This window comes from Acipenser ruthenus, chromosome 5 (assembly GCF_902713425.1).
Source record: "Acipenser ruthenus chromosome 5, fAciRut3.2 maternal haplotype, whole genome shotgun sequence".
Lineage (NCBI taxonomy): Eukaryota > Metazoa > Chordata > Actinopteri > Acipenseriformes > Acipenseridae > Acipenser > Acipenser ruthenus.
In genome coordinates, this window is record NC_081193.1 from 85,896,939 (window position 1) to 85,923,465 (window position 26,527).

The 26,527-nt window shown below is 39.6% G+C and overlaps 1 protein-coding gene across 2 annotated transcripts; it reads right to left on the reverse strand.

Moving 5' to 3' along the window:
• Positions 1 to 294: 294 nt before the first annotated feature.
• LOC117403284 (forkhead box protein N2) lies at positions 295 to 25,521 on the reverse strand. 2 transcript variants are annotated; one of them, XM_034005319.3, is made up of 6 exons: positions 25,192 to 25,521; positions 10,044 to 10,603; positions 5,964 to 6,088; positions 4,589 to 4,644; positions 2,910 to 2,978; positions 295 to 1,069 (listed from the first exon to the last, which is right to left on the reverse strand). In XM_034005319.3, the coding sequence occupies exons 2-6, from the start codon at positions 10,587 to 10,589 to the stop codon at positions 507 to 509; spliced, it is 1,359 nt and encodes a 452-aa protein (XP_033861210.3). In that variant the 5' UTR covers positions 10,590 to 10,603; positions 25,192 to 25,521; the 3' UTR covers positions 295 to 506. The 2 variants fall into 2 exon arrangements, with proteins under 2 accessions (XP_033861210.3, XP_058880681.1); XM_059024698.1 differs by lacking the exon at positions 25,192 to 25,521 and adding an exon at positions 13,267 to 13,311.
• Between the last annotated feature and the right edge of the window lie 1,006 nt (positions 25,522 to 26,527).

Sequence of the window (26,527 nt, forward strand, 5' to 3'; positions counted from 1 at the left end):
TTTTGCTTTGTATCTCAATTCTCTAACAAAGTCTTCTAACAAAAAAATGGCAACATTCTTTTTCCTCTTTTTTTTTTTTTTTTAACATCTTGGTAGGAGAAACCAAACTACAACTACTACGATGATGGGTAGGTGTTTGGATTTGTATTTTATATCCATGCATTCATCCTTGTTTAAATAGTTCAATTGTATACCTAGAAACTGTATGGGAAGGAAGCATGCAATTGTACTAGTTATGAAACACATTTTTTTTGCTTGTTTGTTTTATATATATATATATATATATATTATATATATATATATATATATATATATATAAGAAAAATGATGAAAATGTTCACAGCAGTTCTTGTTATTTATGTCATTTCCCTTAGTAAAAGTCTCAATATGGCTTTGATCTCCTTTGTGAACGATAATATTGCCATGTGTGATTCTTTTTCTGTATGAAAAAAACACAACAACAAAAAACAAAACAAAAAAACCACCACAACAAATCGCAGGCTTCCTTATTTTTTGCTTTGCCTCTTGCTCTTGCTCTTGGCCGTGCGTCTCGAGGCATCCAAGCACGTGCGAATGCCTGCGAGGTGCAGCAAGGACCCAGCTGCCTCCTTCAGCTCTTCGTCGATCTCCTGCTTCACTTCCTTGCGCGGCTTCTTGCTGGCTGGACCCTTGGCTGCACGCTGCTGTGTCCCGTAGCCGCTGTCTCCCAGCCGATCATTTGCCTGCTCCAGCTCCTCCGCCAGGTCCGAGTCCTCGTCGCTATGGAAACCCTCACTGCCCGCCCGCCGTGCCTGGGGGGTGTACTCGTATGCCTCGTCGACAGAGGACAGGGATGACACGCTGGAGCGAGACACACTAGAGCGTGAAGCGCAGTGCTGGAAAGTGGCGCTGTAGTTGTGATCCTCCTTGGGGTCATTGCTGACGACGGCGGTTTCTGGCCGGGAGAGATCGATAGGGTTATCCTGCACCCCTGGCATCCTACTGCTGCTGCTGCTGCTGCTGCTGTGATGGTGGTGGTGGCTGTAGCTCCTCTTTTGAGGCAGCATTCTGGACTGCTGAGGCTTGCCACCTGCAACAACAAAGAAATGAAAACCGGTCAAGGAGTCCCTTCCACTCCTGGTCGTTACCTTTTACCTTCTGTTGCAAGCTGTGAAACAAAAACAGCTAAATAAATGTCAAATTCTGTTCAATTCCAACAAAACCACTTTTTGCGTTTCAGTAGTCGTCGTCGTAGTAGTAGCAGCTGTAAAATTAGTAGGATACAGCTCTGGCCAAAAGTTTTGCATCACCTAGAATTTTAGGATTGAGACATTATTAAAAAAAACTATATTAACATAATTAAGATGTTTTATTTAACATCAAAGGAACTACAAATATTGCAAAGGTCTGTCGGAAACCATAATAGTAGTACAGTATTTCATGTTTGATTTCAAAATGTCACTACTTGGGCTCCCGAGTGGCGCATCTGGTAAAGGCACTCCGCCCAGCGTGCAAGATGCGCCCTACAGCTTAGAGATTGCCTGTTCAAATCCAAGCTATGCCACTGCCAACTGTGGATGGGAGTTCCCAGGGGGCAGCGCATAATTGCCAAGCGCTGCCCAGGCAGAGTAGGGCTTAGGTCAGCTGGGGAGTCCTTGGCTCACCGCACACCAGCGATCCCTGTGGCTGGCTGGGCGCCTGCAGGCCTGCCTGTATGCAATTCAGAACTGCGTAGTCCTGGGACGCTGTAATTTCTGGATATGGCTGCACGGCGGGCTTGCAGAGCAAAAAGAAGTGGACGAGTTAGTTCGGGGGTTGCAGCGGTGAGCCAGGTTGAATAATAATTGGACATTCCAAATTGGGAGAAAATAGTAGTAGTACATTGGAAAAATGAATAAAAATAATGCCACGACTTTATGAAGCAAAATTTGTTAATTCTACAGGGAAATGCAAAACTTTTGGCCACAGCTGTAATAGAAAAAAAACACCAAGAGATCCACAGTACACCATGCGGACCATCCAATTTAATGTGTAGTGCACTGGGTGCAACGCAACCTTTGGATTAAAAAATCGATTAACTAACGATCTATAATACAGTCTTTGTGGTTCTGGCCACCATGATGTAACATTTACTACTGTCATACAAAACTGTACTGTTGGGCGGGAGAGAGATTATAGGATACAGTGAAATCCTAAGGCAAGAACAGACTAAAACATTATTAACTGATCAAAAACTAAAGTGGGAGGGAGCTGCAGAGCTAACTAATGGTATCTGGTCTCTTTTACTCTTTCCCTCTATTTGAACAAATGCTGCTACTTGGAGCAAGCCATTCCTGCTATTACCCTGTAATTTACTTCTAGTGGCTCTCAAAATCAGATCACAGGAGCTCAAGACTCCTGATTGCTGTGCGACTACAATAACCTATTATTTCTGCATTATTATAAGTGGAATGAAGTGTATTCTCACTGGGAGGATTATTATCATCATCACTACTATTATTATAGGGCTGAGTTTTCACAAGGGTTTAAGTTGCACTATTAAAACGTCCAGAAAGGGGGGTAAAAACAAAAGATCTGGCACATTATAATATTTATATTATATATATATATATATATATATATATATATATATATATATATATATATATAGATAGATATAGATATATATATATATATATAGATAGATATAGATATATATATATATAGATATATATATATATATATATATATATATAGATAGATATAGATATATATATATATATATATATATATATATATATATATATATATATAAAAATAATGTTATTTGTTTAAACATTCAACAGTGTGCAAACCTATACAGAGAGAATCAAGTCAGAAAAGAGAGAGCGTGTTAATTGGCTACGTTAATTGATTAAACTGTGGGCCAGCAGCAATATCAAATATCTTACATTGCATCCTGTGTTGCTCTGGGGAAGAATTTAAAAGCATCATGGCAGTGGCAGCATCAATATCAGACTCTGAAAGGAAAGAAAGCAGAAAAGAATAATCATTTATTATTCTTAGACTCATGCACAGAGTATTTCCCTTTTGCTTTTAAAACACAAACTCAGGAGATGTATTGTTCTACCATAATTCCCATCAGCATTGAAATCTACAGAGCCCCCAGAGGCCAATGTATACATTATTAATCCTGTGCTAAAAAGCAGGACTATTTCCACAAACTGCAAAACCAATTGGCTGATGGTGTTTTTGTAGCCAAGGTTACAGAGAGAGAGAGAGAGAGAGAGACAGAAAGAGAGAGTAATTCTACACCAAATTTCTCTGCAGTGATTACAGGAGAGTTGATTAAAAAAATAAAATAAAAAAAGGTAACAATGATAAAATAATGAGCCTGTGTATTGATTTGGGGTTGGTTAGTGCTCATGAAAGTGTGAGGTACAATGGTGAACACTCCAACGTTCAGTCCTGGGCTTGTCTCGAGCAGAGACTGACAACTGCCCAGTCCCTGACCACATTCCGGCGCCTCCTTAAGACTCACCTCTTCAAAGAGCACCTGTAGAACTCCTCTGTTTGTATCCTGGGACACTATCACCCTTCATGTAAATGTGCTTTATTTTGCTCTTATCTGCCCCCTATTTTACTGCATTTAATCCTGTACTTCAGAATACTGTAATCTGCCAAGTGTTTAACCTGTAGTACTTTGTATTTAATCACATCCTGATGTAACTATCACTATTTAATCATATCCTGATGTAACTATCACTATTATCTGCTGTATTATTGAATTGTGGTTTGTCACACTTGTACTTTGCTTGAACAAAAGTTATTGTATTTCTTGCTCTTATTGTATTACTTGTATTGTAACACTTGAAATGTATTTGCTTACGATTGTAAGTCGCCCTGGATAAGGGCGTCTGCTAAGAAATAAATAATAATAATAATAATAATAATAATAATAATAATAATAATAATAATAATAATTCAACCAAAACCGGGTTCAACTAGGTGCTAGTTTTGTGATGTGGACAAACATCCACTAGGGGAAAAGGTTGCAACCATCAGAAAACTAATTTCACTTGTGATTTTAGCTGTATTTGAACCCAAGTCAGGTATTTTCAGAACTAATTTCACTTGTGATTTGAGCTGTATTTGAATCCAGGTCAGGTATTTTCAGAACTAATTTCACTTTGATTTGAGCTGTATTTTAACCCAGGTCCGGTATTTTCAGTACTTTCCACACACTGGCCTCAGCTGTAAAATGGTTCCGATTACGGTGGAGTTTGGGTGGTTAGGCATTTGGATAAGCCTGCAACTGCTCCTCCACATGTTAATCTGTGCTTCAGTGACAAACGCTAGCCATGTGGTTCAACCTGGAGGCCAGCATGATCTCAGCAAACACCTGAAGCACAATGAGCAAGCACAGACCCAGAGCTGTGCAAACAGAACTCAGTCACCTCCTTCAGTTGGTCTGGTTTACCTACAACACTATTGTGACCCTCATCCTACCTGTAGACACGGTTTAAACACTGCACTGCCAGGACTTGTTAAATGATCACTGAGAGAGATTGTCTTACTGCACGTCCGTACTGTAGATTTACAAGGAGGAAGGCCCATGTTCACATCTCACCTTTTAGAGAACATCCTTGATCTTGAAGAATCAAATGTCGAGGAGGTGAGGAACCACTGCAAGGAAAAAAAACACACAGTAAAGAGGTGTTCAGATCTGGGAAAAATCACATTTATAAAAAAAAAAAAAAAAAAAAAATGGCTGGAATCAAGCAGCGTGGTTTGTGTTGGGTTTCACATGCTGCACGACTAATACAAGGCTGTATGAAAAGTCGTGAATTGCTCCCAGTCCCATGACCCTGTATTATTTCTGCATGAATAAATTAAACATAATGGCTGAAGTGGAGATTCCACCCAGCACAAGTTTGCAAAACAATTCAGAGATTGAAGCACTGGGGCTCCGTTCAGTACAGACTGCAGCCAATCCTCACAATGTGGTTGTGCAGCACTACAGAACTCCACTTTGCATTGAAGACACAAAGAGAAAACATTCCGGCTTTTCTATACGTGTGTCGAATCAGATCTGCAGTAAAATTTTAACCTAACCATTTTAAAAACTTTTTTTTTTTTTTTTACTGATAATCCTTCATTACTTTTGTTAATTTACGTCCAACGTATTCCCTTTAGTCATTTACCTGCAGGTCTCCAGTTGTTTAAATGCTTGCTTCATTACAGACTGTACCAAGAGAGCAGTAATTAATTGCACAGCATGCTGCACTGTAGCAGAACGAATAAGGCGACTGGATACATCTCAGTGTAACACACACCAACCTGGGTAAGAACTGTTCTCCGCGATCATTTTTTTTAGTTTCTCCCCGAGGATGTGCGGCACTAATTATTCCAGGGATTGCTGGGAAGCTCATGCAGCAGGAAGCCTATGTGGATTGTTTCACAGATTAATATAAAACTATTTATGGTAAGCACTGCCGCGGAAGACTACCCTTTAATGATCACTGGGTCACCATGTGGGAAAACAATTTTTTTTTTTTTTTTTTTTTTTTTTTTTTATCAAAAGAGCATATTCTTTGCAAGCGATAGCAAAATCTAGAGCAAGTTAAGCATATCCAGCCTTTATTTCAGTCCTTGGTTGGTCTATGTGCACAAAAGGCTTACATTGCAGGGATGTGAATAAGACTCCTAGTGCATAGCAGTTTGATCCATTCCTGGTTTTACCATGGGCTTAATAAGACACACCTGAGTTTGTTACCTACACACTGTGGCTAATCAAGCTCATAGCAATTATCTGGCAAAGGTGAAACTGCTATGCAATAGGAGTCTTATTTACATCACTGAATGTAAGAAGCAGTGGCCAGGGACCTAATCCACTTGTCCATAAGAATTGTTGGATTCTTCCTACATATAAGTTTTTTGCCCCCTGCTTGGTGTATACGTGTGCTGGTAAGACTCACTGCTCCAGACTGATGGATGGCGTTTACCTTGGAGGAGAGGCAGGTGGTGTGCAGAATGCATGTGCTGCTGGGAAGTGCTGCTTCTTCAGTGCTTGTATCAGGTTGGGTCTGTACTCTGGGTCCACACACCACAGGGATCCCTTCCCGTTCGCCTTCAAAGATTAACAAGAAGAAGAAAATAAATAGATAGATAGAATGAATGAATGAGCAGGAGAGTATCCATAGACAACGACTTTAATAAACAGAAAACAGTTCATTCGAACAAAAAGGAATTCAAACTGGCACGTTTCTCCTTCTACAGCACCTGCGGGTTGATCTGTTCCAGCTATACCTCAGCCCGGATAAGATGGTTTTTTAGAGGATAACCAAAGACAGGTGTTTGATGCAATGACATGGGAGTGCTGTAAAATGCTCTAAAAATCTGTTGCTTGTTCTGACTTGGTATCGGCTGATCAGATCAACACCCTCATAGCTAGTTTATGAAGGAGCATTGTCCAAAAGGGCTGAATAAAGCATTAATATGTTTTGCCAGGTAAAATAGGAATACTCCTAAACGATTTGTCTTGTATTGTCAGTTGTCAGCTTTAATCATTAGGCTATACTGTCACAAACCCACACACAGCAGAGTTTACTGTATACCAGCTGTATTGGACCAGAGTGGGTATCAGCATTCTAGCTGCTAGAAAGTATTTTGCAACAGAAAAGTGCCTTTTTCAGTTGGTTTATTACACTTTGTGGTTATTTTTGAGCAAGATCAGGGTCTGAAAAACATTATTTTAGATTTCTAAACAACTTAAAAATATGAAATGCTTTTATGCAGGTTATGTAATAAAAGAGATACAAAGTGCATTTAAATATACTACATGTGGACCATTAATGTAATTCTTTACATTAATGGCAGCATCTCAAAAAAAGTAAAAGAAAAAAAACTGAAAAAAAAAACCATGTGTTGAATACCTTCCCCAGTGGAGATGAAACGAAACTCTATAAATATGCAACGAACCGAAAATGTCACCAGCCAGGCACAGCAAAACAACCCACAGAAGTTTCCAACCCAACCTTAAAAGATCTTGTACAATAAACACCATTATTGTGGTACTGCTAGACTGGAAAGCTTCTCCAACAAACAGTGTAACACAAAGAACTGTGACCCCCCCCCCCCCCCCTCCCTTCCACATTACAGTATAATAAACAAAACTAAAAATAAATACAAAAATATCAAGCCACCAAATGTTAATCCAGCAGACTTATGGCTCGCGCTATGTGTGTATGGCAAAAGAAACACTGCATCTGCTTTGTAAAGTCACAGCAATCATTAACTCCATTACAAATGTGTTTACATACCAGGGCTTGAATTTCATTTTTGTGTGCTGGGGGATTTCCCCCTGTGCTGCAGCCAACGGGGGGGATTCCAAAATTTTAGGGGGAATGGCAAAAAAAAAAAAGGCACTTTTACATATAAAAAAAACTATACATTATATATATATATATATATATATATATATATATATATATATATAATTACTGCATCATCATTCACAACTGGTGTTGCTTTAAAATAAGCTGCTTTCAGGAGACCTAACAGCTGTTCATCATTGTGTGATAGAGAACTCTCCATTGCACCATTGACCTCAATATGAAATGAACATGGGGGGGGGGGGGGAGCTAAGCTTCTAAGCTTTCCAACGATACCACCCCTTTCATTCTAGCTGCTGCAATGATGGAGCAATACTCAAAACAAAACCTAAGCTGTGAACTCTGTCACATGATGAGAGGCTTAACTTCAGGCGATTGTAGTTCCGGCTAGGAGTACCGCATACACACACTGAGTAGGTCTTTGGAAAGCCCAGAATCTGTACTTTTAAACAAGGTGGCTTTTACAGTGCCCGAGTAATATGTGTGTAACCGTCGGTGAGTTTTAAGAGTTAAAGCGAAAGTCACCGCTTGCAAAACACCACCTAGATAGACATTTTTTTTTCAAAACTGTTTACTTACTACATTGTACCGAGTTTCTATAATGCTTAAAGATAGAGGCCTAGAATCACGTACGATAGAATAAAGTCTTGCGGCACTTAAAATATTCAGCACTACTTTTATTTATTTATTTATTTTAACCAGAACTACTCAGAATGCGGCTCATAGTGCTTTCGTCACTGACACCCACTTCCTCAGAGATTGTTGTAGCGTTTCAGGCATTCTAAATTAGGTGAAATATACATTAGCTTGGTGTCTTCAAATATCTCTGCAGGATTTTCCCGCACTGAAAGTTGCAAATATGCGGTAGCAACTTGGAAAATGCGCGATTCCGTGCTGAAATTCAAGCCCTGACATATATTCTGTAGTTTTGATTTGTTGTGCCTATGAAATCAAACCACTGGAACTGAAAAGAATTGCCAAGATAGACAATTTTTTTAAATTGAATTGATTACTTTAATAGGCCATACACGAGTGCCTATTGTTTCTATATTACTGATTACTGAGGAAATTCTCATGCAGGTACGTATATAAAGGATACACATCTTAGGGTGTTCCAATACATCTGCACACTACTGTACTTTAACAGACAAATAAAATACAGTGCACATTTGCTAGTTTTCATAACCAAGTGTCCTATTTTAATAGCCTGAATTGCTCTGGTATTTATTTACATCTGTGGCCATTCAGACCAATGGGATACCATCGTCCGTCCATCGTCCGTCCCTCAGATTTAAACTCAACTTCAGTATACGAAGCCTGTCTGCAAGAGGCCTGATCTGGGTGTCCATTCTGTGTCAACATTTTCAAGGTCTACAAAAAAGAAAAATTACCTAAAACATAAATACAACTCCTGCTATTAAAGATTGTATTTGTATACTCAAATTGTATTAGTACTGAAATGTGCAACTGAAAGGAAAAAAAAAAAAAAAAACACAAAAAAAGACAGGAAGATTGATTGTCTTTTTATTTTTTTTTGCGATCCGAAACCGCCTTTCAGATCAACAAGAATATAACCTTGACTCATATTACCAGCAGCTCAAACAGGAAGACAGAGGAAACGTTACTATGGCAACGAAAACCGGGCTGTCATTCGAGACCGATTCTCAGACACAAACTGACTGCTTGGGAGCTTATTAATTCAAAATTAAGACCTGAGGTGTAAAAAACAAAACAAGTACTGCAAAACCACCACTGTATTCAAAATATTAAGCCTGGAAATCTTCAGTGTCTGTGTGAAAGGCGAGTCTGAAACACAGCAGCATGCTTCCAGAATGGCTGCGCTTGGGGAAATCCCCATTGCCAGCTCTCTACATTGCTATACAGGATGCAAATCAGCCGTACAGCTGACTAACTGAAAACCCATAGACATAGACTTTAAACAACTGACTACTACAGCTCTGTCAAGGTGGCTACCATCCTGTGGTTATCACAAACAGAATTTTGGACCACCTCTTGAAGGTGTACCAGCTTGAAGGCGGCCCACAAGGCATCTGAATTTACAATTAACAAAGTAATTCTCCATTACAGACTCCTGTTAATCCTCCTTTTTTGTTGTCAATGTTTTCACATCAACTTGGAAATGTCACGTATGTTTTTGTGTTTATGTTCATCAAACTGAACGTCAGTCAGGTCAAATACATTTAAAAAATAATGAAGGAACCTGATGCTGAACTGCAATGCTTTACCTAAACATGCTGTGTACTACCACCAAGACAATAAACCCAGGTGTGCTGGTATGAATAGAAAGCTTCACTTTCACCCTCCCCTGCCCTGCCCTGCAAAAACACCTCCAGATCTTAATACAGTTGTCAGATCTTAATCAAGTACAGCAAGCGTGTTCTTAGAACCATTGCACAATAGATACCTAGTTAGCAGCACAATACATTTTAACAGCGAACAACCAGAAGAAACCCTTTCCTTAACTTTTCTGCTTTTTGTCCCTCCTAAATACCAACAAATAATGAACTAGCTTCTAAAAAGAAAAGGGCCATTCTCCTCACCTGCGATGTGAATGCTTTTTAAATCAAAATACATCAAAGCGTTTAATTATAAAATGTAAAAAAGTTTTTAAAAAAATAAATAAATAAATAAATAAATAAATAAATAAATAAAATAAAAAAGAAAGCTAACCTTGCCCAGATTCCTCTCCACTTTCCGAAAACATTTGTTCAGGGACAGGTTGTGCCTCACTGAATTCTTCCAGCCCGTGGGGGCATTGGCAAAATAAGGGAAGTGGTCGAGGATCCAGCTGTAGATCTCCTTGACGGGCAGGCACTTGTTGCGGGACTGCTCGATGGCCATGTAGATCAGGAGGCTGAAGGAGTAGGGGGGCTTGGACTTGAGCGAGTCCTTCTCTTGGGCCCTGGAGCAGGAAGAGGAGGAGGAGGAGGCTGGCACGGCGCCGCCCCCCTCGATGTCGTACAGAGGGCTGACGCTGGGCTGGGCCTCAGTGCCCAGCGTGAAGTTCTGCAGCAGGTTCTCGTGCAGCCAGTTGAGGTTGGTGAGCTCCTCGTCATCGCCCAGCCCCTTGTCCACACTGGTCGCTTTGGGGCTGGCCGCACTCTCTGCTTCCGGCAGGGTGCCCATTCCGCACGTGGCAGCCCGTGATCCCACAAGCTCTTGTACACCAGGGGTTTCCGCTTTCTTATCTGGCGACATTCCAATTACAGGACCCATTAAACCCTGGTGTTCTGTTAAATCAAAAAAGAAGAAAATAAACAAGGTTTAATGCAGGGCACCTTAAACGTTAATCCTCTGTTGCCCCAGGACCTCCTAAATTAAATGAGAGACAAAGACGTATTTCCTGAATCTAGGCAGAGGATTAAAAAAAGAAATACTACTAAAAACAGAGAGCCCCCACTGGGAGAGGTTAATAGTCATTAAGTGCCCTAGCAGTAGCTGGCAATAAGAAAGTGAAGAGACTGTGAAGAGAGAATCGTTTCCAGTCACTTTATTCTTTTTGTAAATCCGCCAGCATTTGTGCCGCTCACTCAGGCTCCTCTTAGAGCTGCAGTTATGTTGCAGGATCAAACAGGCACTTCTGTTGGGGAAGCTGCTCTCAAGAGTTCAAGTGAGGGTAATCAAAGGAACACTTACGGAATTTGCTATGTTCATATTCAGAAGACCTAAAAAACGCTAAAAGGGGTTTATCCCAAAAAGTGAAACAATTACAGAATTCCACTGTGTACATTCAGCTTCTAAATAGGAACAGCATTACCCACCAGCGTGGCAAAAGAAAATAGGATAAAGAATTATGAGCAAATAGTTAAAAATGGCAACATAATGAATTAAAGGTGCATGGTGCCAGGGAGTGGGAGGAAACAGGGTCTGAGTTCTACAGCAAGCTGTGTCAAAGCTAAATTATGACTCAAACTCAAGAATTATATAGAGCCCAGGAACAGCTCCAATTTAGTGGTGATGTTATGCAAATTACATAATTTTGCAAATTGTGTGTTTTTTTTTGTTTTTTTTTTGTATCAGTATCCTTCCAGCCACATCGCATCAACAGAAGTGTTAAACAATTTTAGTTACAGACACTGTATATATGCACACCTTTAATGACCTGTACTGTTTCCACACCCGACTAAGAGCTACTGCATAGGTCCTTCTTGAAATAGTGTATGTGTCCCAGATCCAAGAGTAACATTCCATTAACAGAGGCTTCTACAGTAATACAGGCAGCTAATAATAAACCTGGCAGGGCAAAGAGGTAAAATAATCCAAAAGGGCCAACGCAAGCGACAGACTCGACTGCGATGAATGTGGAGCATTTCTGAAGGCATGTTCCTACCCCACCCACTCCCCCCTCCTTCTGTTGAGATGAAGTTATGTCTTATTTGTGCTGCAGATTAAGAGCTTTCAACATCTCAGATTGCAGTCGGGCCCACTTTTCACAGGAGAGAAGAAGCAGCTCCCTCTGCTCTGTACTGGAGGGTCTCTGTTAAAACAGACAGTATACAAACCAGCCTCCCTCTGCTCTGTACTGGAGGGTCTCTGTTTAAAACAGACAGTATACAAACCAGCCTCCCTCCGTCTAGCAATTACAGAAAAATGTTTACTGCAAAATACATTAAAAAAAAAAAAAAATGTCCTACTTCGTAAACCAAGGGAGTAATGCAATCAATTTACAAAGCTAATGGCAACACTACCAATAATCCCTGGACAATGCTAAACAGTTACATCCACCGTCTAATAACACATTGATTCGGTAAAGCTGAACAGTAGAATAAAGCCAAGCAAAAACATATAAACAATGGCAATTTACATTCTTTAAATGATGGGTAATGGATTTATTAATAACATCTACAGCACCTGTGTGTAAATATGTAATCAGACGGCATGGATTAGCAACATTAAATAAAGCAATCTGATATTTATCCGTCTGAATTTCAGACATGTGACCAAGCTCAATGAGTTCAGATAGCCGTGCACTGCGAGCGCTGTGCAATCCCCACAGGGCACAGACAATAATGCCTATTATTATTATTATTACTATGGAAACTGGTGGTCACTTTAAAAATGGAAAACAAATTCAGACCCCAGAATCAGAAAATGGCTTGTCTACCTGATTTGGATGCTCCTCTGCGAGGGGAGTAAAGAGGGAGGGGGCTGGGGTTGAACTGTACTGCAATGCACACCCGTGACTCCCCTGCAGTCTGGACACAGAGAGATAAGAGCCCTACAATATCAACACGCCCTGCACAGCACCACAGCAAGACAGCAGGGCTGCGTGATACTGCTCGGCACAGTCCAGATCATGCACAGCACTCGAACCACACTGAGGGAGACAGCTGAACAGCTCAACCAGGGTTCAGAGGAACAGAGCCAGAAAGGAATGCCACAGCCAGGAGGAGGATTTTACATAAAAAACACAGGGCAACTTCAATAAAATGTTTTCAGTCCGTACATTACAGTATTGCATTATTATTATTATTATTATTATTATTATTATTATTATTATTAATAAACAAAACCACACATCTCCCATACATCTACTCATCTGTTCATGGTGGTGGAGTTAGTTAATACAGAAGTCTATGCTAAGAGACTCAGACACGCACACTGTTAGATATTTGTCTTGTCCTTGATACACAAAGTAACCTATTAGTTATATAAACAGTATAGTAGACTCTCACTAATCCTAACCCTGCTTTGTCCTAATTGACCGAGCCCTGCCATCATAATGAAATGATATGCAAGCTTATAGCATCTGTATTGAAAACGCATACAATGCTTTTTTTGTTTACTCACAAACAGTGCTTTGCATGCTCAGTGCACTGGCTCCCTGCACCCCACCCTCTTCAATCTTTGAAGCTGGTACTTTTCACTTAAATATCCAAAGCATTCATCATACCTGCTGGATTATCCTGCAGATTTTTGTTTCTATCACTTATTCGTTTATTTTATTAATTACTGGTGCTTTCACAACCGCATGGCAAGTCGTAGAATCTCCTGATGACCCCACAGCAGGTTCATCGAGACGTCACTTTCACTGTACCGCTGAGGAGCGGCCAGGTAACCCTCAGGAGACAGCGCCTTGTCCGCTAGAATGCTCAGGTTGGAACTTTCTGAAAGAACAGAGTGTTCGAAAAAATAACTTAAAGAATGCTTCCATTGAGTCTAAGGAAATGTAAGGTCCACAACCTTCAATCTGTATTCCCCACCCAATTCCCCCTATGATAATTTGACTAAAAAGAAAAACAATAATCTCACCAGTGATGATTTAAGAAAGGCTGTACTGTAATCTACTGAAACAATGCTTCTAAAACCATCCTCCCTCTCAACATGTTAACAACGCGCCAGGAAAGTCCTGGACAGCAGATACAATTGTTTGAATGTCTTATTTTTATGGATTGTGAATCATACACTTCCACACAGTAAAATTACTGGGAGTGAAATCTGAAATATAAGATTAGTGTTAAAGGCTAGAACTTATTTTTAAGGAACTAAATCTTATTGCAGTGCTATACTACACACCAATTTTAATAAAATCCATGACAAAGTGTACAAACGTATGCACAAACGTCATGAAGTAGTCATCCTGGAAACTGCGCTGGGACCACAATGGAAGTGTGGATTGGGAGGCGCTTTACTATCCAAATCACAAGTGCGTTAGCTTAAGGGTTTTCTTTACAGGGCCACACATGTCATATCCCATCCTGTCACGAGACACCAGGTTTACACTGACCTGACTACTCCCCTACACCATGACGAAACCCAAATAGACAGTAAGTCCGCCACTTAGTGGATGGTTTACTGGCACAGCATCGCTGTATACCTATGGCCAAATGTTTTGCATCACCCTATATAATTAAATAACTTCATAAAGTCGAATGAAAGCTGCTGGCTAATGTTACGTCAACATTTTGAATTATATACAGTACCACTTTTACTATTATGACTTCCAGTACACTCTTGCAATATCACGTTGTATTTTTGTTTTTATTACATGATGTTAAATAAAATTATGTTCATATAGTTTTTTTTTTGTTTTTTTTTCAATCTTAGAATTCCTCGGTGCAAAGCCGTATCTGGCTTCAGGTTGAGTAATCGGAGCTACACTGTACGGTTGCTGCCAACAGCCCTATTACTGTCCATTTGCAGAGATTCTCCTCTTAGCAGGAAGGCGCATCTCGGCTGTGAGGCTCACGTTACCAGTCCATTCCCCTCTGCAGACATTGAGAATGGCCCAGGCAAGGAGCTTAATTAACCCCTGTTAACAGCACAAAGCGTACCTGCATTAGCCACTTCATGAGCGAGTGCTTTACAGCTGGGAAGCCTATTGCCTCGGTGAATTACAATGAGCGCACACACAAAAGGAAGTGCCTTAATCCCCAGCAAAGCACACAGTTCTAAGTGTAAAACAACAAAAAATTTGTCACTTTCTATTTACTGCGACCGGTGTGTTGGACCTTTCCTAACTTCTTTTTATTTTAGGATGTAATTAAATATCTATTTGTAACCAATACGGGGCACTATGTGGGTTTGCTGGCAAGGTCAGAGTTCAGGAATCTACAAGCAGAATTCTAACCAGCTGCAGTCAATAAATGCATCTGGGATCAGAAAGCATGCAAGGGTTTCAATCCAGAGTGAAGTCAGCAGTGGCAGCAGGATTATTACATCATTTTGGAATGCTTCCAGGCTTCTAAACCCACCGGTGCATCCCTGTCATTCATTAAGGGATTTTAGTGCACTAAAATTTGCAATAATGTAAATATCAGAAATGTATTGATGAATGTGTTGCTTTAAGGCATTCATTTTAACCCCAAAATGAATGTAAAATATTCTCAGTTTGTTACATTTGGATGTGGTAGGTATTTAGAAATTATTAACATGGTGTAATAAACCTTGGTTCATTATGTTGTACTGGATTAGCCTTAGTCCTTCATTTTGGGTAATACTGTTATAATGTGCCCAAGCCCTTGACCATGAAGCATCAGATATAATAACACCTAGTTCTTGATGCCAGGTTTTTTTTGTTTGTTTTTGTATTGACAATGTCAGAAGGATTTAGCAAAATGCCATATAGAAGAAGTGAAACAAGTTTCTGATTTCACCAACAGTAAATAATTATCACTGAAGGTATGGGTCGTGGCTTTAGATTTACACACGTATGAATGTTAAAGCTATATATTTGAGAATGTTTCTATTACAAGACAGCTTGAGTGTTATAAAAAAAATGGGTAAACCAAGGGGACCCCTGTTATCTTTTGCATCATTACAAAAATGTTTTAAGACACACGAATTGCCCAATACCTATTTGTATTCATGCACTGAAATTAGTGTTGTTTCTTGCAGTAAAGTACCACTGAGACCATGAAAACCAACAAGTTCAATGTGACAGCTACTGTACAGTCAAATAGCACTCCCTCAAATGATCTGGCGGCACGGCTCTGTCTCAGACTGACGCCTCAGGGTCATTCTGATCACTGCACAGCTTGGGGGTGTGGCGTGGGTGGCCGATGTTCATGGTGCGTGACTTTTCAAAAGAAAGTTTTGTTATTACTGTATATAAATCATTTAGGATGGGGGCGAGCGTGTGATCATAAAATATACATTACAGCAAATACAGCCCGTTAATAATTTAAAAAGCGTGTTTTACGCATCAATTACTGTTAGCAAAGCACTTACTCAGGGGGCCCACATGTGCAGAGCAAATAAACAACATGGATTATTTCTTGCAGGTGGAAAATTCTGTCACTATAAAAATGTCATGCTGAATACTCCACTTAGTGTATGTAACAGTGTTCTGCTTTAACAGCAGGTCACTTATTGTAACCCTGGACTGTTATAGCTTAACACCATATTGTGCATTCTTTTTCTGTCCATATAATCAAATCATACCTTAAACTGGTAAAAGTTTATTTTTGAGCACCACTGCTTTCTGTTTTGCGTGTCCGCAAATCGCGACTTTCTCCCCAAACAGAACGCAAGCAGCGAAACCTTAATAAGCACACAGTCAAGGTCACACTGCAATGCTGATAAACAGATAGTGATTCTTCACACACGCGCGCACGCACACGCACACACGCAATGCCAGTCCCAGCAGATCAATGAAGGGGAAGTTAAGAAAATGGAAACAGTAACCCTATTCTGCAGCACACTCTTCTTGTCAAGATTATGCTCCATTATCACTTATTCCGTGCTAATCCATGTGCACATCACCATTAACTCACTACCTGTATGTCTCAAAGCCTTATCTGCTTGCCCTGCTACAGTATGCGGCCACAATGACTTGCCCTAATGAGGAACCAATAAAGACAGTGCTGGTACCAAGGCTGTTGCTCTCATCTCCCCCACAGTGCAGCACAGCAGTACCAGCACTCAAATGGTGTGTTTACACTGGCCGTTTTTGGGAAGGCTTTGGGCTGTCTCAGGTCTTTCTCTGTAGTGTAAACGCACACGGCCGACTCTCTGCTGTCCTAAAAACAGCCAACTAAAGACGAAGCACAGTGCCAGCTTAGGTCCGTCCGAAATGCAGTGTAAACCCACCCGACTTTAGGATGTCTCACGCACGACATGAGTGCCGCTCGGCTCCGCCCCCACAGAATCTAAACAGGAAGAAGCTGCAGTACCGTTGCAGCGTTACAAAAAGAGAATAACTACTTGAGACACAAGCGTCCTGAATATTTTAATTTATTAACTGTTTACATTGGGGAGTACACCCACCCCTCGATATATATCGCCCCTCGCTGTACTGCAGATTCGGCTGTATCGCGGTCCTGGAGTTGGCTCCCTCTTTTTACAGTCTAACAACAGCGCATGCCTTAGCTGCACTACACATAAACAATTTCAAATTTCCTTAGAATTACTGTTCGTTTTATTTCATACTGCACATCAAAAAAATATATACAAAACAATTAAAAACAAAGCATTAATATTGTACTGTTATCATATAAACACGCATTGCACGATAACACAAAGCAAATTTAAATATCTACTTGCTGAAGTGTTTTTTTAAGCAAAGCACTAGTAAGTCACAGGGCAGGGACATCAGCTCCCTAGCACGCCTCCTACGTTGGGACTAGATTCATTCAATGCAGCGGGTTTGTGCATTTGAGAAAGGAGAGGTTCATGAAATTAAATGGAGACTTAAATTGATGAGAAGCTATTACCCTCCGCCGTATGAATTAAAATGGTGTGCTGCTTTTTATACGAAAAATGAGAAAAATCGTGTTGCATAGAGGATTTATACTGGACCCTTATGCCCATGATTAAACAAGGGAGTGGTTGTACAGTATTTGTTAGCCTATTTGTTTTTCTGTGGGTTTCTCGCTATATCACGGTCCTAGATATAGCAGATTTGTATTGGACCACGACACCCGTGATATAATCGAGTTGGTGGTGTATTTGATAATATCTATGTTTTATTATTAAGTTGCCATCAGAAGTGTACATACCCCAGATATCCATACATTGGGCTATGTAAACTTTTGACAATAACTTTTTTTCTTTGTTAAACAGGTGCAGACACCGGTGGACGTCAAAGAAACAAAAAGTATAATATTTGAGTATATCGGTGAGAATTTATTTATTTAAATAGCTTAAAAACCACGGAATATATATATATATATATATATATATATATATATATATATATATATATATATATATATTGCAATTGTATGTTTGTTTGTTTCTGACAACTGCGGCGTGAACTGGGGAGAGCAAGAAAGCAGAGCTGTCATAGCGTTGTGGGGCGAAACTCAAATCCAGAGTGCATTCTTAGTGGGAACACAAAATAAATACATATACCGAGAAATAGCGGCAGGTCTGGCGAAAGATCTGTGCAACCCCCTCTCTGCACTTTTTGATTATAGTTGATCTGTTACACAATTGCATTTTACATGTTATGTTCTAAGTAATTATTTGTGGTCCCTGTCATTTTGTTTTTTAAAAAAAGGTACTAAATGTTTTGAATAATTACAAAAAATTATGATAGTGTACTTACATAACAAATTATTATTATTATTATTATTATTATTATTATTATTATTATTATTATTATTATTATTATTATTATTAATTCACAAGGCTAATTTGAAAAAATAAAATTTGTTAACTGCAATTATATACAGTAGGCTAAATGTTTTTTCTCCAGTATTCCTGTGGCTGATTAGCCTAGTTTAACTAAAAATAAAGGTCTTATGCATCATATAATTATGTATATATACAAGGTGAGAATACTGGTGAAAAAATAGAATAGTTATTTTGAAAACAAAACCGTCTATTATTACAGTAATAAACAGCAAATTTACTTATCTTACTCAAGGTGAAATCCTTCACATAACAAATGGGTCAGAAACCGCTATGTTGTGTCAAACAATGTCTAAACAAATAATTCTCGTAGACAATATAAGGATATATATATTTTTTTTTTAAGAGGAGTCCACGCAATATGAACACAACACTGTATTGTTTGTTTGTAATACCACTCTGCCTCTTCCACCTTTGTGGTTTGGGGAGGGGAAAACTCTCATCCCTTCAGTGGTTGTTATGACGGCTTAGGTCCGAGGTGGCAGTGTAAACGCAGCAAAAGAGGCCCTTTTCCTTGACCACCCTCCGGCGCCTCCTCAAGACTCACCTCTTCAGACAGCACCTGTAGAACTCCTCTTTTTTTCCCCCTGGACACTTATCACTCTTCCTTAAATGTGCTTTACTTGCTCTTATCTGCCGCCTATTTTACTGCATTTAATCCTGTACTTTAGAGTACTGTAATCTGTCAAGTGTTATTTAATCTGTAGTATTTAGTATTTAATTATATCCTGATGTAACTATCACTGACACCGTTATCTGCTCCGTTATTGAATCGTATTTTGTCATATTCATGTACTTGCTAGAACCAAAGTCATTGTATTTATCTTCCTCTTAATTGTATTATTACTTGTACTGTGATTCTTGAAATGTATTTTTGTTTACGACTGTAAGTAGCCCTGGATAAGGGCGTCTGCTAAGAAATAAATAATAATAATAATAATAATAATAATAATAATAATAATAATAATAATAATGTTAACCATGTTAAAAAGGCAGACCTCAAAATGTCTGTATCTTGTGCTGCAACAAGACACAGTGTAATGCAGTAACAGTGCTTTGCTGAGCAATTAAAATTAATTTACAGTAAAACATAATTAAGGCACACAGCTTGTCAAATTACAGGACTTGATTGTGAACAGTAGTTGCTATTATCTACTGAGACAACATTCATTAGTTTTTTCTTTCTGTAGAATATGCCTTACAATTTTTCAAACAGCAGGAGATTAGGTCATTTTCACTTCTAATTAAAATAATGTTTATGTTTAAATGCTAATCTGATCACCTTACCTGGTATGTGTTATACTTTTTTGTTTGGCAGAATATGCCTTTTTGGTAAAACATCTTTAACAACCATTTTTCTTTAAACACTCAAATTAAATGCGGACTCTCATCAACTTCTGATCCAGAAAAAAAAAAACTAACTGAATAAAAGTCCCATCCTCCCACGTGCGCACACAAAATACAAAAACTACTATTTCAAGTCGATGGTACATTGTTAACCCGATTCCTCTGCTTGTGCACTGAGAACGTTAACACACCTGCAAAAGTAAGGATCTGTACAGCCTAAAAGAGCCTTTCATGTTCAACCACGTGACACCGAACACCTGCTTTCTGCACCAGCTGTCTGGTTTCTGCTAAAGTTTCAATCCATTCACAGGCAGAATATAACGACAACCAGACACCAGCCTATGGCAAAGGCTACTCTGTCTCCAAAAAACATACCAGAGCCGAGAAATCCTGCAGATTAAAGACAAGATTTATATCTCACCATTGAAGGCAGACTCCTCCAGTACACGGCCCAATAAACACTCTGGTATGAGAATTCCTGGATACATCTTGAAGAATCTTTAGCAAACTGAACTTCTAAACAATAGCCTAGGTACACACTCCATGCCAGGTTGATTCCCCCAGGCAGGATTTTAGCCTATGGGTGATACAGCTCCAAGGCAAGTTTACTGTAAATCATCTGCTAAAAAAAGGAGACCAAATAACAATAGAAGGAGATGAGGATTGTTCTCTTTGGGAAATAAGGGGGCAGTGATGAAGCCAGTAGGTTAGAACAGTACCTTATCAAATATGGTTCATGGTACAAATTCAATCGAAGAATGTGCAATTGCAAGATTTATTAGTCCTTTAGAAATGATTTACAAATATGTATTCTTCACGCAAAGATCTAAGTGAAAATAAATTAAACACTTTAATTACATAATAATAATAATAATAATAATAATAATAATAATAATAATAATAAATAAATCTTAAATTAGATCATTTCAACTTTAAATAAAAATGCACAGTTTTTAGTATACTGAATATTTTTAGATCGATATTGTGATCTGTGGACTACAATACAATAAACTAATTTTCTGATTTGTTGCAGCCCTGCAAGTTGAACCCTACACAATGCAAGAAGGGACTACCCTGTGCCATTTCCTGCATGTTCCTTCTCTTCTCTTGTGTCTGCCTACGACCGTCCCATATAACAGTGAAGCACAAGGGATCAAAATTAAACAAACCACTTGTATTCAGCCAGCCAGTGTCTTTCACAAAGCCCCATTGTTCCTGTGACACTAGGCGTTGGCAGTGCTCTTCTTAATTAGGGAAAGGGGGACCATTAGCATCCTTTTCAATATCAAGTAGGCTTTAATGGCAATGTTAGCAACAGGGTCTTTAATCCCTTAAAAGGGCCTAAAGGACTCAGTGATGGTGACCAATTAGAAACCAGGAGGCAAATGATGGCGCTTGTTTTAGCCAGGAGGGGGCAGTGAGTTTATATCCTCACCACTGTCACTCCTCCACCAGGAATTCAGCCGTTACAGTCCACAGCACAGCATTCTCCATCCTAAAGGAGGCAGGGGGAGGCTTGCTGCCTGCAGCCCAGACAGGAGGTCAAATTTGCATCCCAAATTCGGTGCAGCCAACTATATTTGATTACCACGCTCTGTGATGTCCTGTATCCAGGACAACGCAAGATTTCTGGTCTCCTGGGGATTCAACTGCCTCCCAGTTGCAGCTTTAGGCAAAAGAGAATGAAAGAAAGAAAGAAAGAAAGAAAGAAAGAAAGAAAGAAAGAAAGAAAGAAAGAAAAAGAAAGAAGCACGAGAAAAAGGGGGCACGAGATCTGTTGTCTCAAGATGAAAAATGTGTGCAGCTGGAGTCATTATGGCAAAAGCACCGTAAGAAAACAAGCATGTAAAAAAAAAAATACAGGACTATTTCTTTTATTCAGAATATCAATCAGAAGTCTTAACACAATTTTACTTAGGAAGAAAAAAAAAAAGAAAAAAGCATGCATGCACACACAAAGAATAAAACATTAACATTGGAAACAAGGGCCTTTGCTTCCCCCCTGCAATGTTCCCTGTAATACTGTGAGATTCACTGCAGGAGGGTAGTCTCTTCACACAAATCCAAGCCTGGCTGCTATGTTTAACACATCAAGCTTTTTAAAATGAATCCACTGGGAACAAAACTGAAAAAAATGAACTGTCACGATTGACTCTGTGAATCTGTTCATTTGAACTTAATATGCAGCAGACACTATACAGTATATATGGGGATCGGAGTGATAACCTGATTTGACTTATGTAACTGTTCATACCGAGGGGAAACTTGTCATTTGATTGTGATAATGCAACACACTTCTTCACTGCATTTGAGTGCGAACTCCAGGTAAAAAGGAAAACAAAATATTTATTTGCATTTGGCACAGACACACTTCCAGGTTTGAAACTCTCCTATTACAAATAAGACAACAGCCGCTTCAAGACAGACAGTACTGCTAAATCACATTCACAGGATCCGAAACAAGGACGCTCAGGAAGAGGAAGAAAGCTTGCACAATTCACGCTTTGGGAGTGAGTGGCCAGTAAACTCATTTGTGCACACGTCTGCTCCAACTTTTCACAAGTACTTTTCAAGACTTGGAGTGGCGGTGTCAAAAACAGGAAGGCAGGAGCCAAGAATTACTGAAGTGATTCAATTAAAAGGCACTATAGCAACGTAGCTACAGGCTAACTAAAATAAGGCATCTTCTTTTTCTGTGAAATCTATTTTAGCTACTTTATGCCCCACTACTTTCAACCCCCCCTTCAGGTTAGGCAGCATGCAGTGAAATACTCTGTTAATGTTCTATACAGCTTTACCAAGGCTTGAAACTCGCACTAACCCTGCACTCAGTCCTACAGTCAATGAAGTATATTATTGAAACAACCAGGAACCAAGAGTCTGATGTTAAATAACTTGTTCCTCACTTATAGCTACGTCACAATCAACTCCTATAAGTAAACCAACAGACTCAGGTGTGCCCTAAATATGCATTTCTCTGTTCTTAAAGTATAATGGATTTTCCTGTTGTTACTGCATCTTGTAAAGCGCTTTGTGATGGTGGGCCACTATGAAAGGCACTATATAAAAATAAAAATTGATTGATTGATTGATGAGAAGTTATGAAACCCTGGAATCTGTGCTGGGTTAGTGTGAGTGTCATGCTTTGTATTACCAGCCGAGATGAAGCACATCATCTATACTGAAGCACATGCTAGGTTTTGGTTTAGGATAGCGAGGAATTGCAAGGAATACACAGAAAGTGAGTGGTTTAGTTTGCTGTTTTGAATTGTGCACCCTTCCTGAAATGCTCCAAAGTTAGTGTAGACTGTATAGTCTAACTATCCTGTTTGTTGTGCAATGGCTTTCTGTATCAGTGGCCCAGTAGTAAATGATCCCCCCAATGCTCTGAATGAATGTCAAAAATAAATCCAAAGAAGTTTTTCAGAGCCAAACTTAATTTAGGAACTTAAATTGTGTTTGATCTCTTGTAGGTGTCGGCGAAAAACATCTGTTAGCTCGATTCGTTAATCTGGCCCTTGCGGTATTTGAAACTTCAGCAATGCAAAAGCTGGCATCAAGTCAGCACTGTTCAAAGGTATTCCGGTAACATCATATTTACACAATCACAGCAAACACTGGTGGAGAAAAAGATACAATTTCGCATTTTGCTGGCAACACCACGACAGACTAGGGGGGAAAGCAGATACAGTACATGTTCACCTTGCTGGCCGCACTCAGGGCTGCCTGTCCAGTGCAAGTAACTGCATGTGGAAGCAGCACGACTTGGTGCATCTGACACAGTGAAAGAAATAATGCACCGAGAAGGCAATCCAAACGGTGCTTTCCTACCATAAACACATCGTTATCAGCCTCAGAAATGGCTATGACCCAGCCAGCGTGGCACGCAGTTGGGAATCAATGCTACAAATAAAAAAAATAAAACATAAACCAAGGTTTATAGGGGTATACAGCTAATGAGCAGCAATTATCTATTACTACACACTTCCCCTTGTGTCAGACTACATTTAAATAAATAGGAAAAAACGAAATGCAGTGTACAAGTATGTAAGGTATAATCAAATGACAAGGCCTTTGTATTTTATCACCAGTACGTATGAAATAAAACATCCACTCCTGTACCAAAACACCAGATTTTATAGAAGTCAGACTCCAGTCTACTGAAGGGGGTGAAAGGCACCGGACCAGACTACTCTATTAGTCAGAGATTAATGACGCCCTAAAACAAACAGCAGATGTTCTTTGATCTCTCTATACCACAGTACAGCCAGGTTGTATTAACATGACCGTGCGATCTAAAGCAGGACATGAATGCAGAGCCTGATAACAGCGCACTACAAACCACAAATAAGTCTCACGTGACCAGGCTCGGCGTTGATAAGTTGTTGGTACAGCCTGCCTGCCTTACCCCAGTGCTGGCTCAGCGATCGCTGCACTCATGACCACGTGTCTCTGTCACTCACTGCAATCATCTGCCATTAGAACCACCGGAAACAATACACACAAATACTTAAAACAAAAAAGTGTTATATAACAATAATACTAATACTAATATTAATACTAATAACAAGAAAAATACTATACAATTGGACACAGACAAAAATAATAATAAAACGAACACAACCATTTGGATTACTATAAATCCGCATTCTACTTTATATTACAATGTTTAATGTAATACTAGTTTTAATAACAACGCTTAAAAGATGCAAACTACCGGTGCGAGGAATGTTATGCGAACACCAGAGAACAGAAATCAAATCCATTGCCTACATACTCCGCTCGCCAGCACAGCACGCAACAGCAAGAATCACGGCTCTCACAGTCGTAGGCGGAAAACTAACATGTCCGGTTTAAAAAGCAATCCATTTTTTAGTTTTTTTTTTAACTACTGTAAAAAAAAAAAAAAAAAATGAACTCCACAATACAGTTAAATACGCGCTCCAAACAATGCATTTTTCAGTTAATAAAGTACAGTAACAACAAAAAAACAAGATATTGTTTAAAAAAAAATTAAAACAACTTTATCTAATAAACACCTTAGGTGTAAGAAACTGGATTTTGACCGCAGCTGTGTTTAAAACTAGAACGTATCGCTGTAGGAGATAGAGAGAGAAAAAGGACCTCTACACAAATAAGAGACTTCTTTTTCAAGCGCGGGGGTCACACAGAACAGAAACGTGGTAAGCAGCAGCAGCAGCCTTCCAAATTCCACACGTCCTTTAAAAAGCATTGTGTAACAAATATCATTCTGCCCGTGTCACGTTGTTAATTAGTACAGTAGTTTTTTTTTTATGATTATTATTATTATTATTTGTTTTTATCTTCGGATACAGGGAAATTGGCTCATCGCATTGACTATTTGATTAAAATGCAGAATTAAATAAGTACTTACATTCATGCACGTCGTGCCTGTTTTGCAATATGGCACTGAATCAGTATATGTGCATATAGATGCCTGTCGCTGTGTGTGTCAGAGATCAGCAGCTACAAGCTTCCTCCATCCACGCAGCGCAGAAATCACACCGCACAGCAACGCTACCAAACCCCCTGCCGTCGCCACGGCAACAAGGCGAGTCCAGCCAATTATACACCCTCCCCTCTGCCGTCCCTTAGCAACTGCGGCAGCGCGTCAACCTTTTGGGAGTATATGAAACTGCGTCCCTGTGTACGCCATGTTGTCTCCACGCTCTCTGCCGTACAATACGTAACGCGGACTCTGTTGGAGCCAGAATGGCGTCAGTGTCATTCTTCATTGACGTAAGCGAGTTAAGACTGTGTGCCAGATTAAAATTAATTAAAATATTTTAAACCTCCATCTCTCATCTAATTCCCGGTCCGATGTTTGCATTGAAAACGTATCGCTGAGATATTTAGACGTAGGCAGTTAAAAAAAAAAAAACATTCTTATTATTTAATTATATGTTTTCCAGCTAGCGGCGGGAGTAAGCCCACAATGGGAATTGCGGCGCGTGGCAAGGCTGGAGCCAATGGAAAAGCCCGGTTTAGAGTGCTTTTGCGTCATTTTGGCGGGGAAGTTACGACAGCGGCCAGGGAGTTCCTGTTTTGTTAGATTTGCATGCTGTACATCGTCAGGCTTCATCGACTCTGTGCTCTGTTTAGTATTTGCAGCCCGCTGTATAAAACAATCGCATGCTTTAGACCAGAGTTTAATTAATTTAACAAACTAAAAGTATAGGGCTAATGCAAGTCTCAAATCCACAGCAGCATTGTCTAATGGCCATTTATCTTTTTCTTTAGGTCTCTGTACAACTGGAGGTAATGCTGTACTGCATCTATTAACAAATGGTCATTTCATTGCATCCTTCTAGACAGTTGATCCAGTTCTTTGTGGGGGCTGTGAGCAAGGTTGCCTCCTGTCTGTTTTCCATGGATTGTCATGGTTTTGAGGAAGGTGTCCCAAGAATTCAATATGCCTTCCCAGGACACTAAATGCCAGCAACATACGTTGACCATGTTAGATAAATCAGGATACAGTATTACTGCAATAGGTGCACAATTAAAACATAGCTGTGCAGCTACTGACACCAACAATAAGGCACGGATGGTCTAGTATGGTCCCAACTGAGGTGACACTTTTTTTTTTTTTGTAATGAAAATGCATGTTTGCCTACATTGTGAAGGGAATAGGTTTGCTAAAATCTCAAATACAGCCCAGTATCTTGTTGAATGTGCTCTGGTGAAATCTAAACTAGGTTATCCAGCTCTAA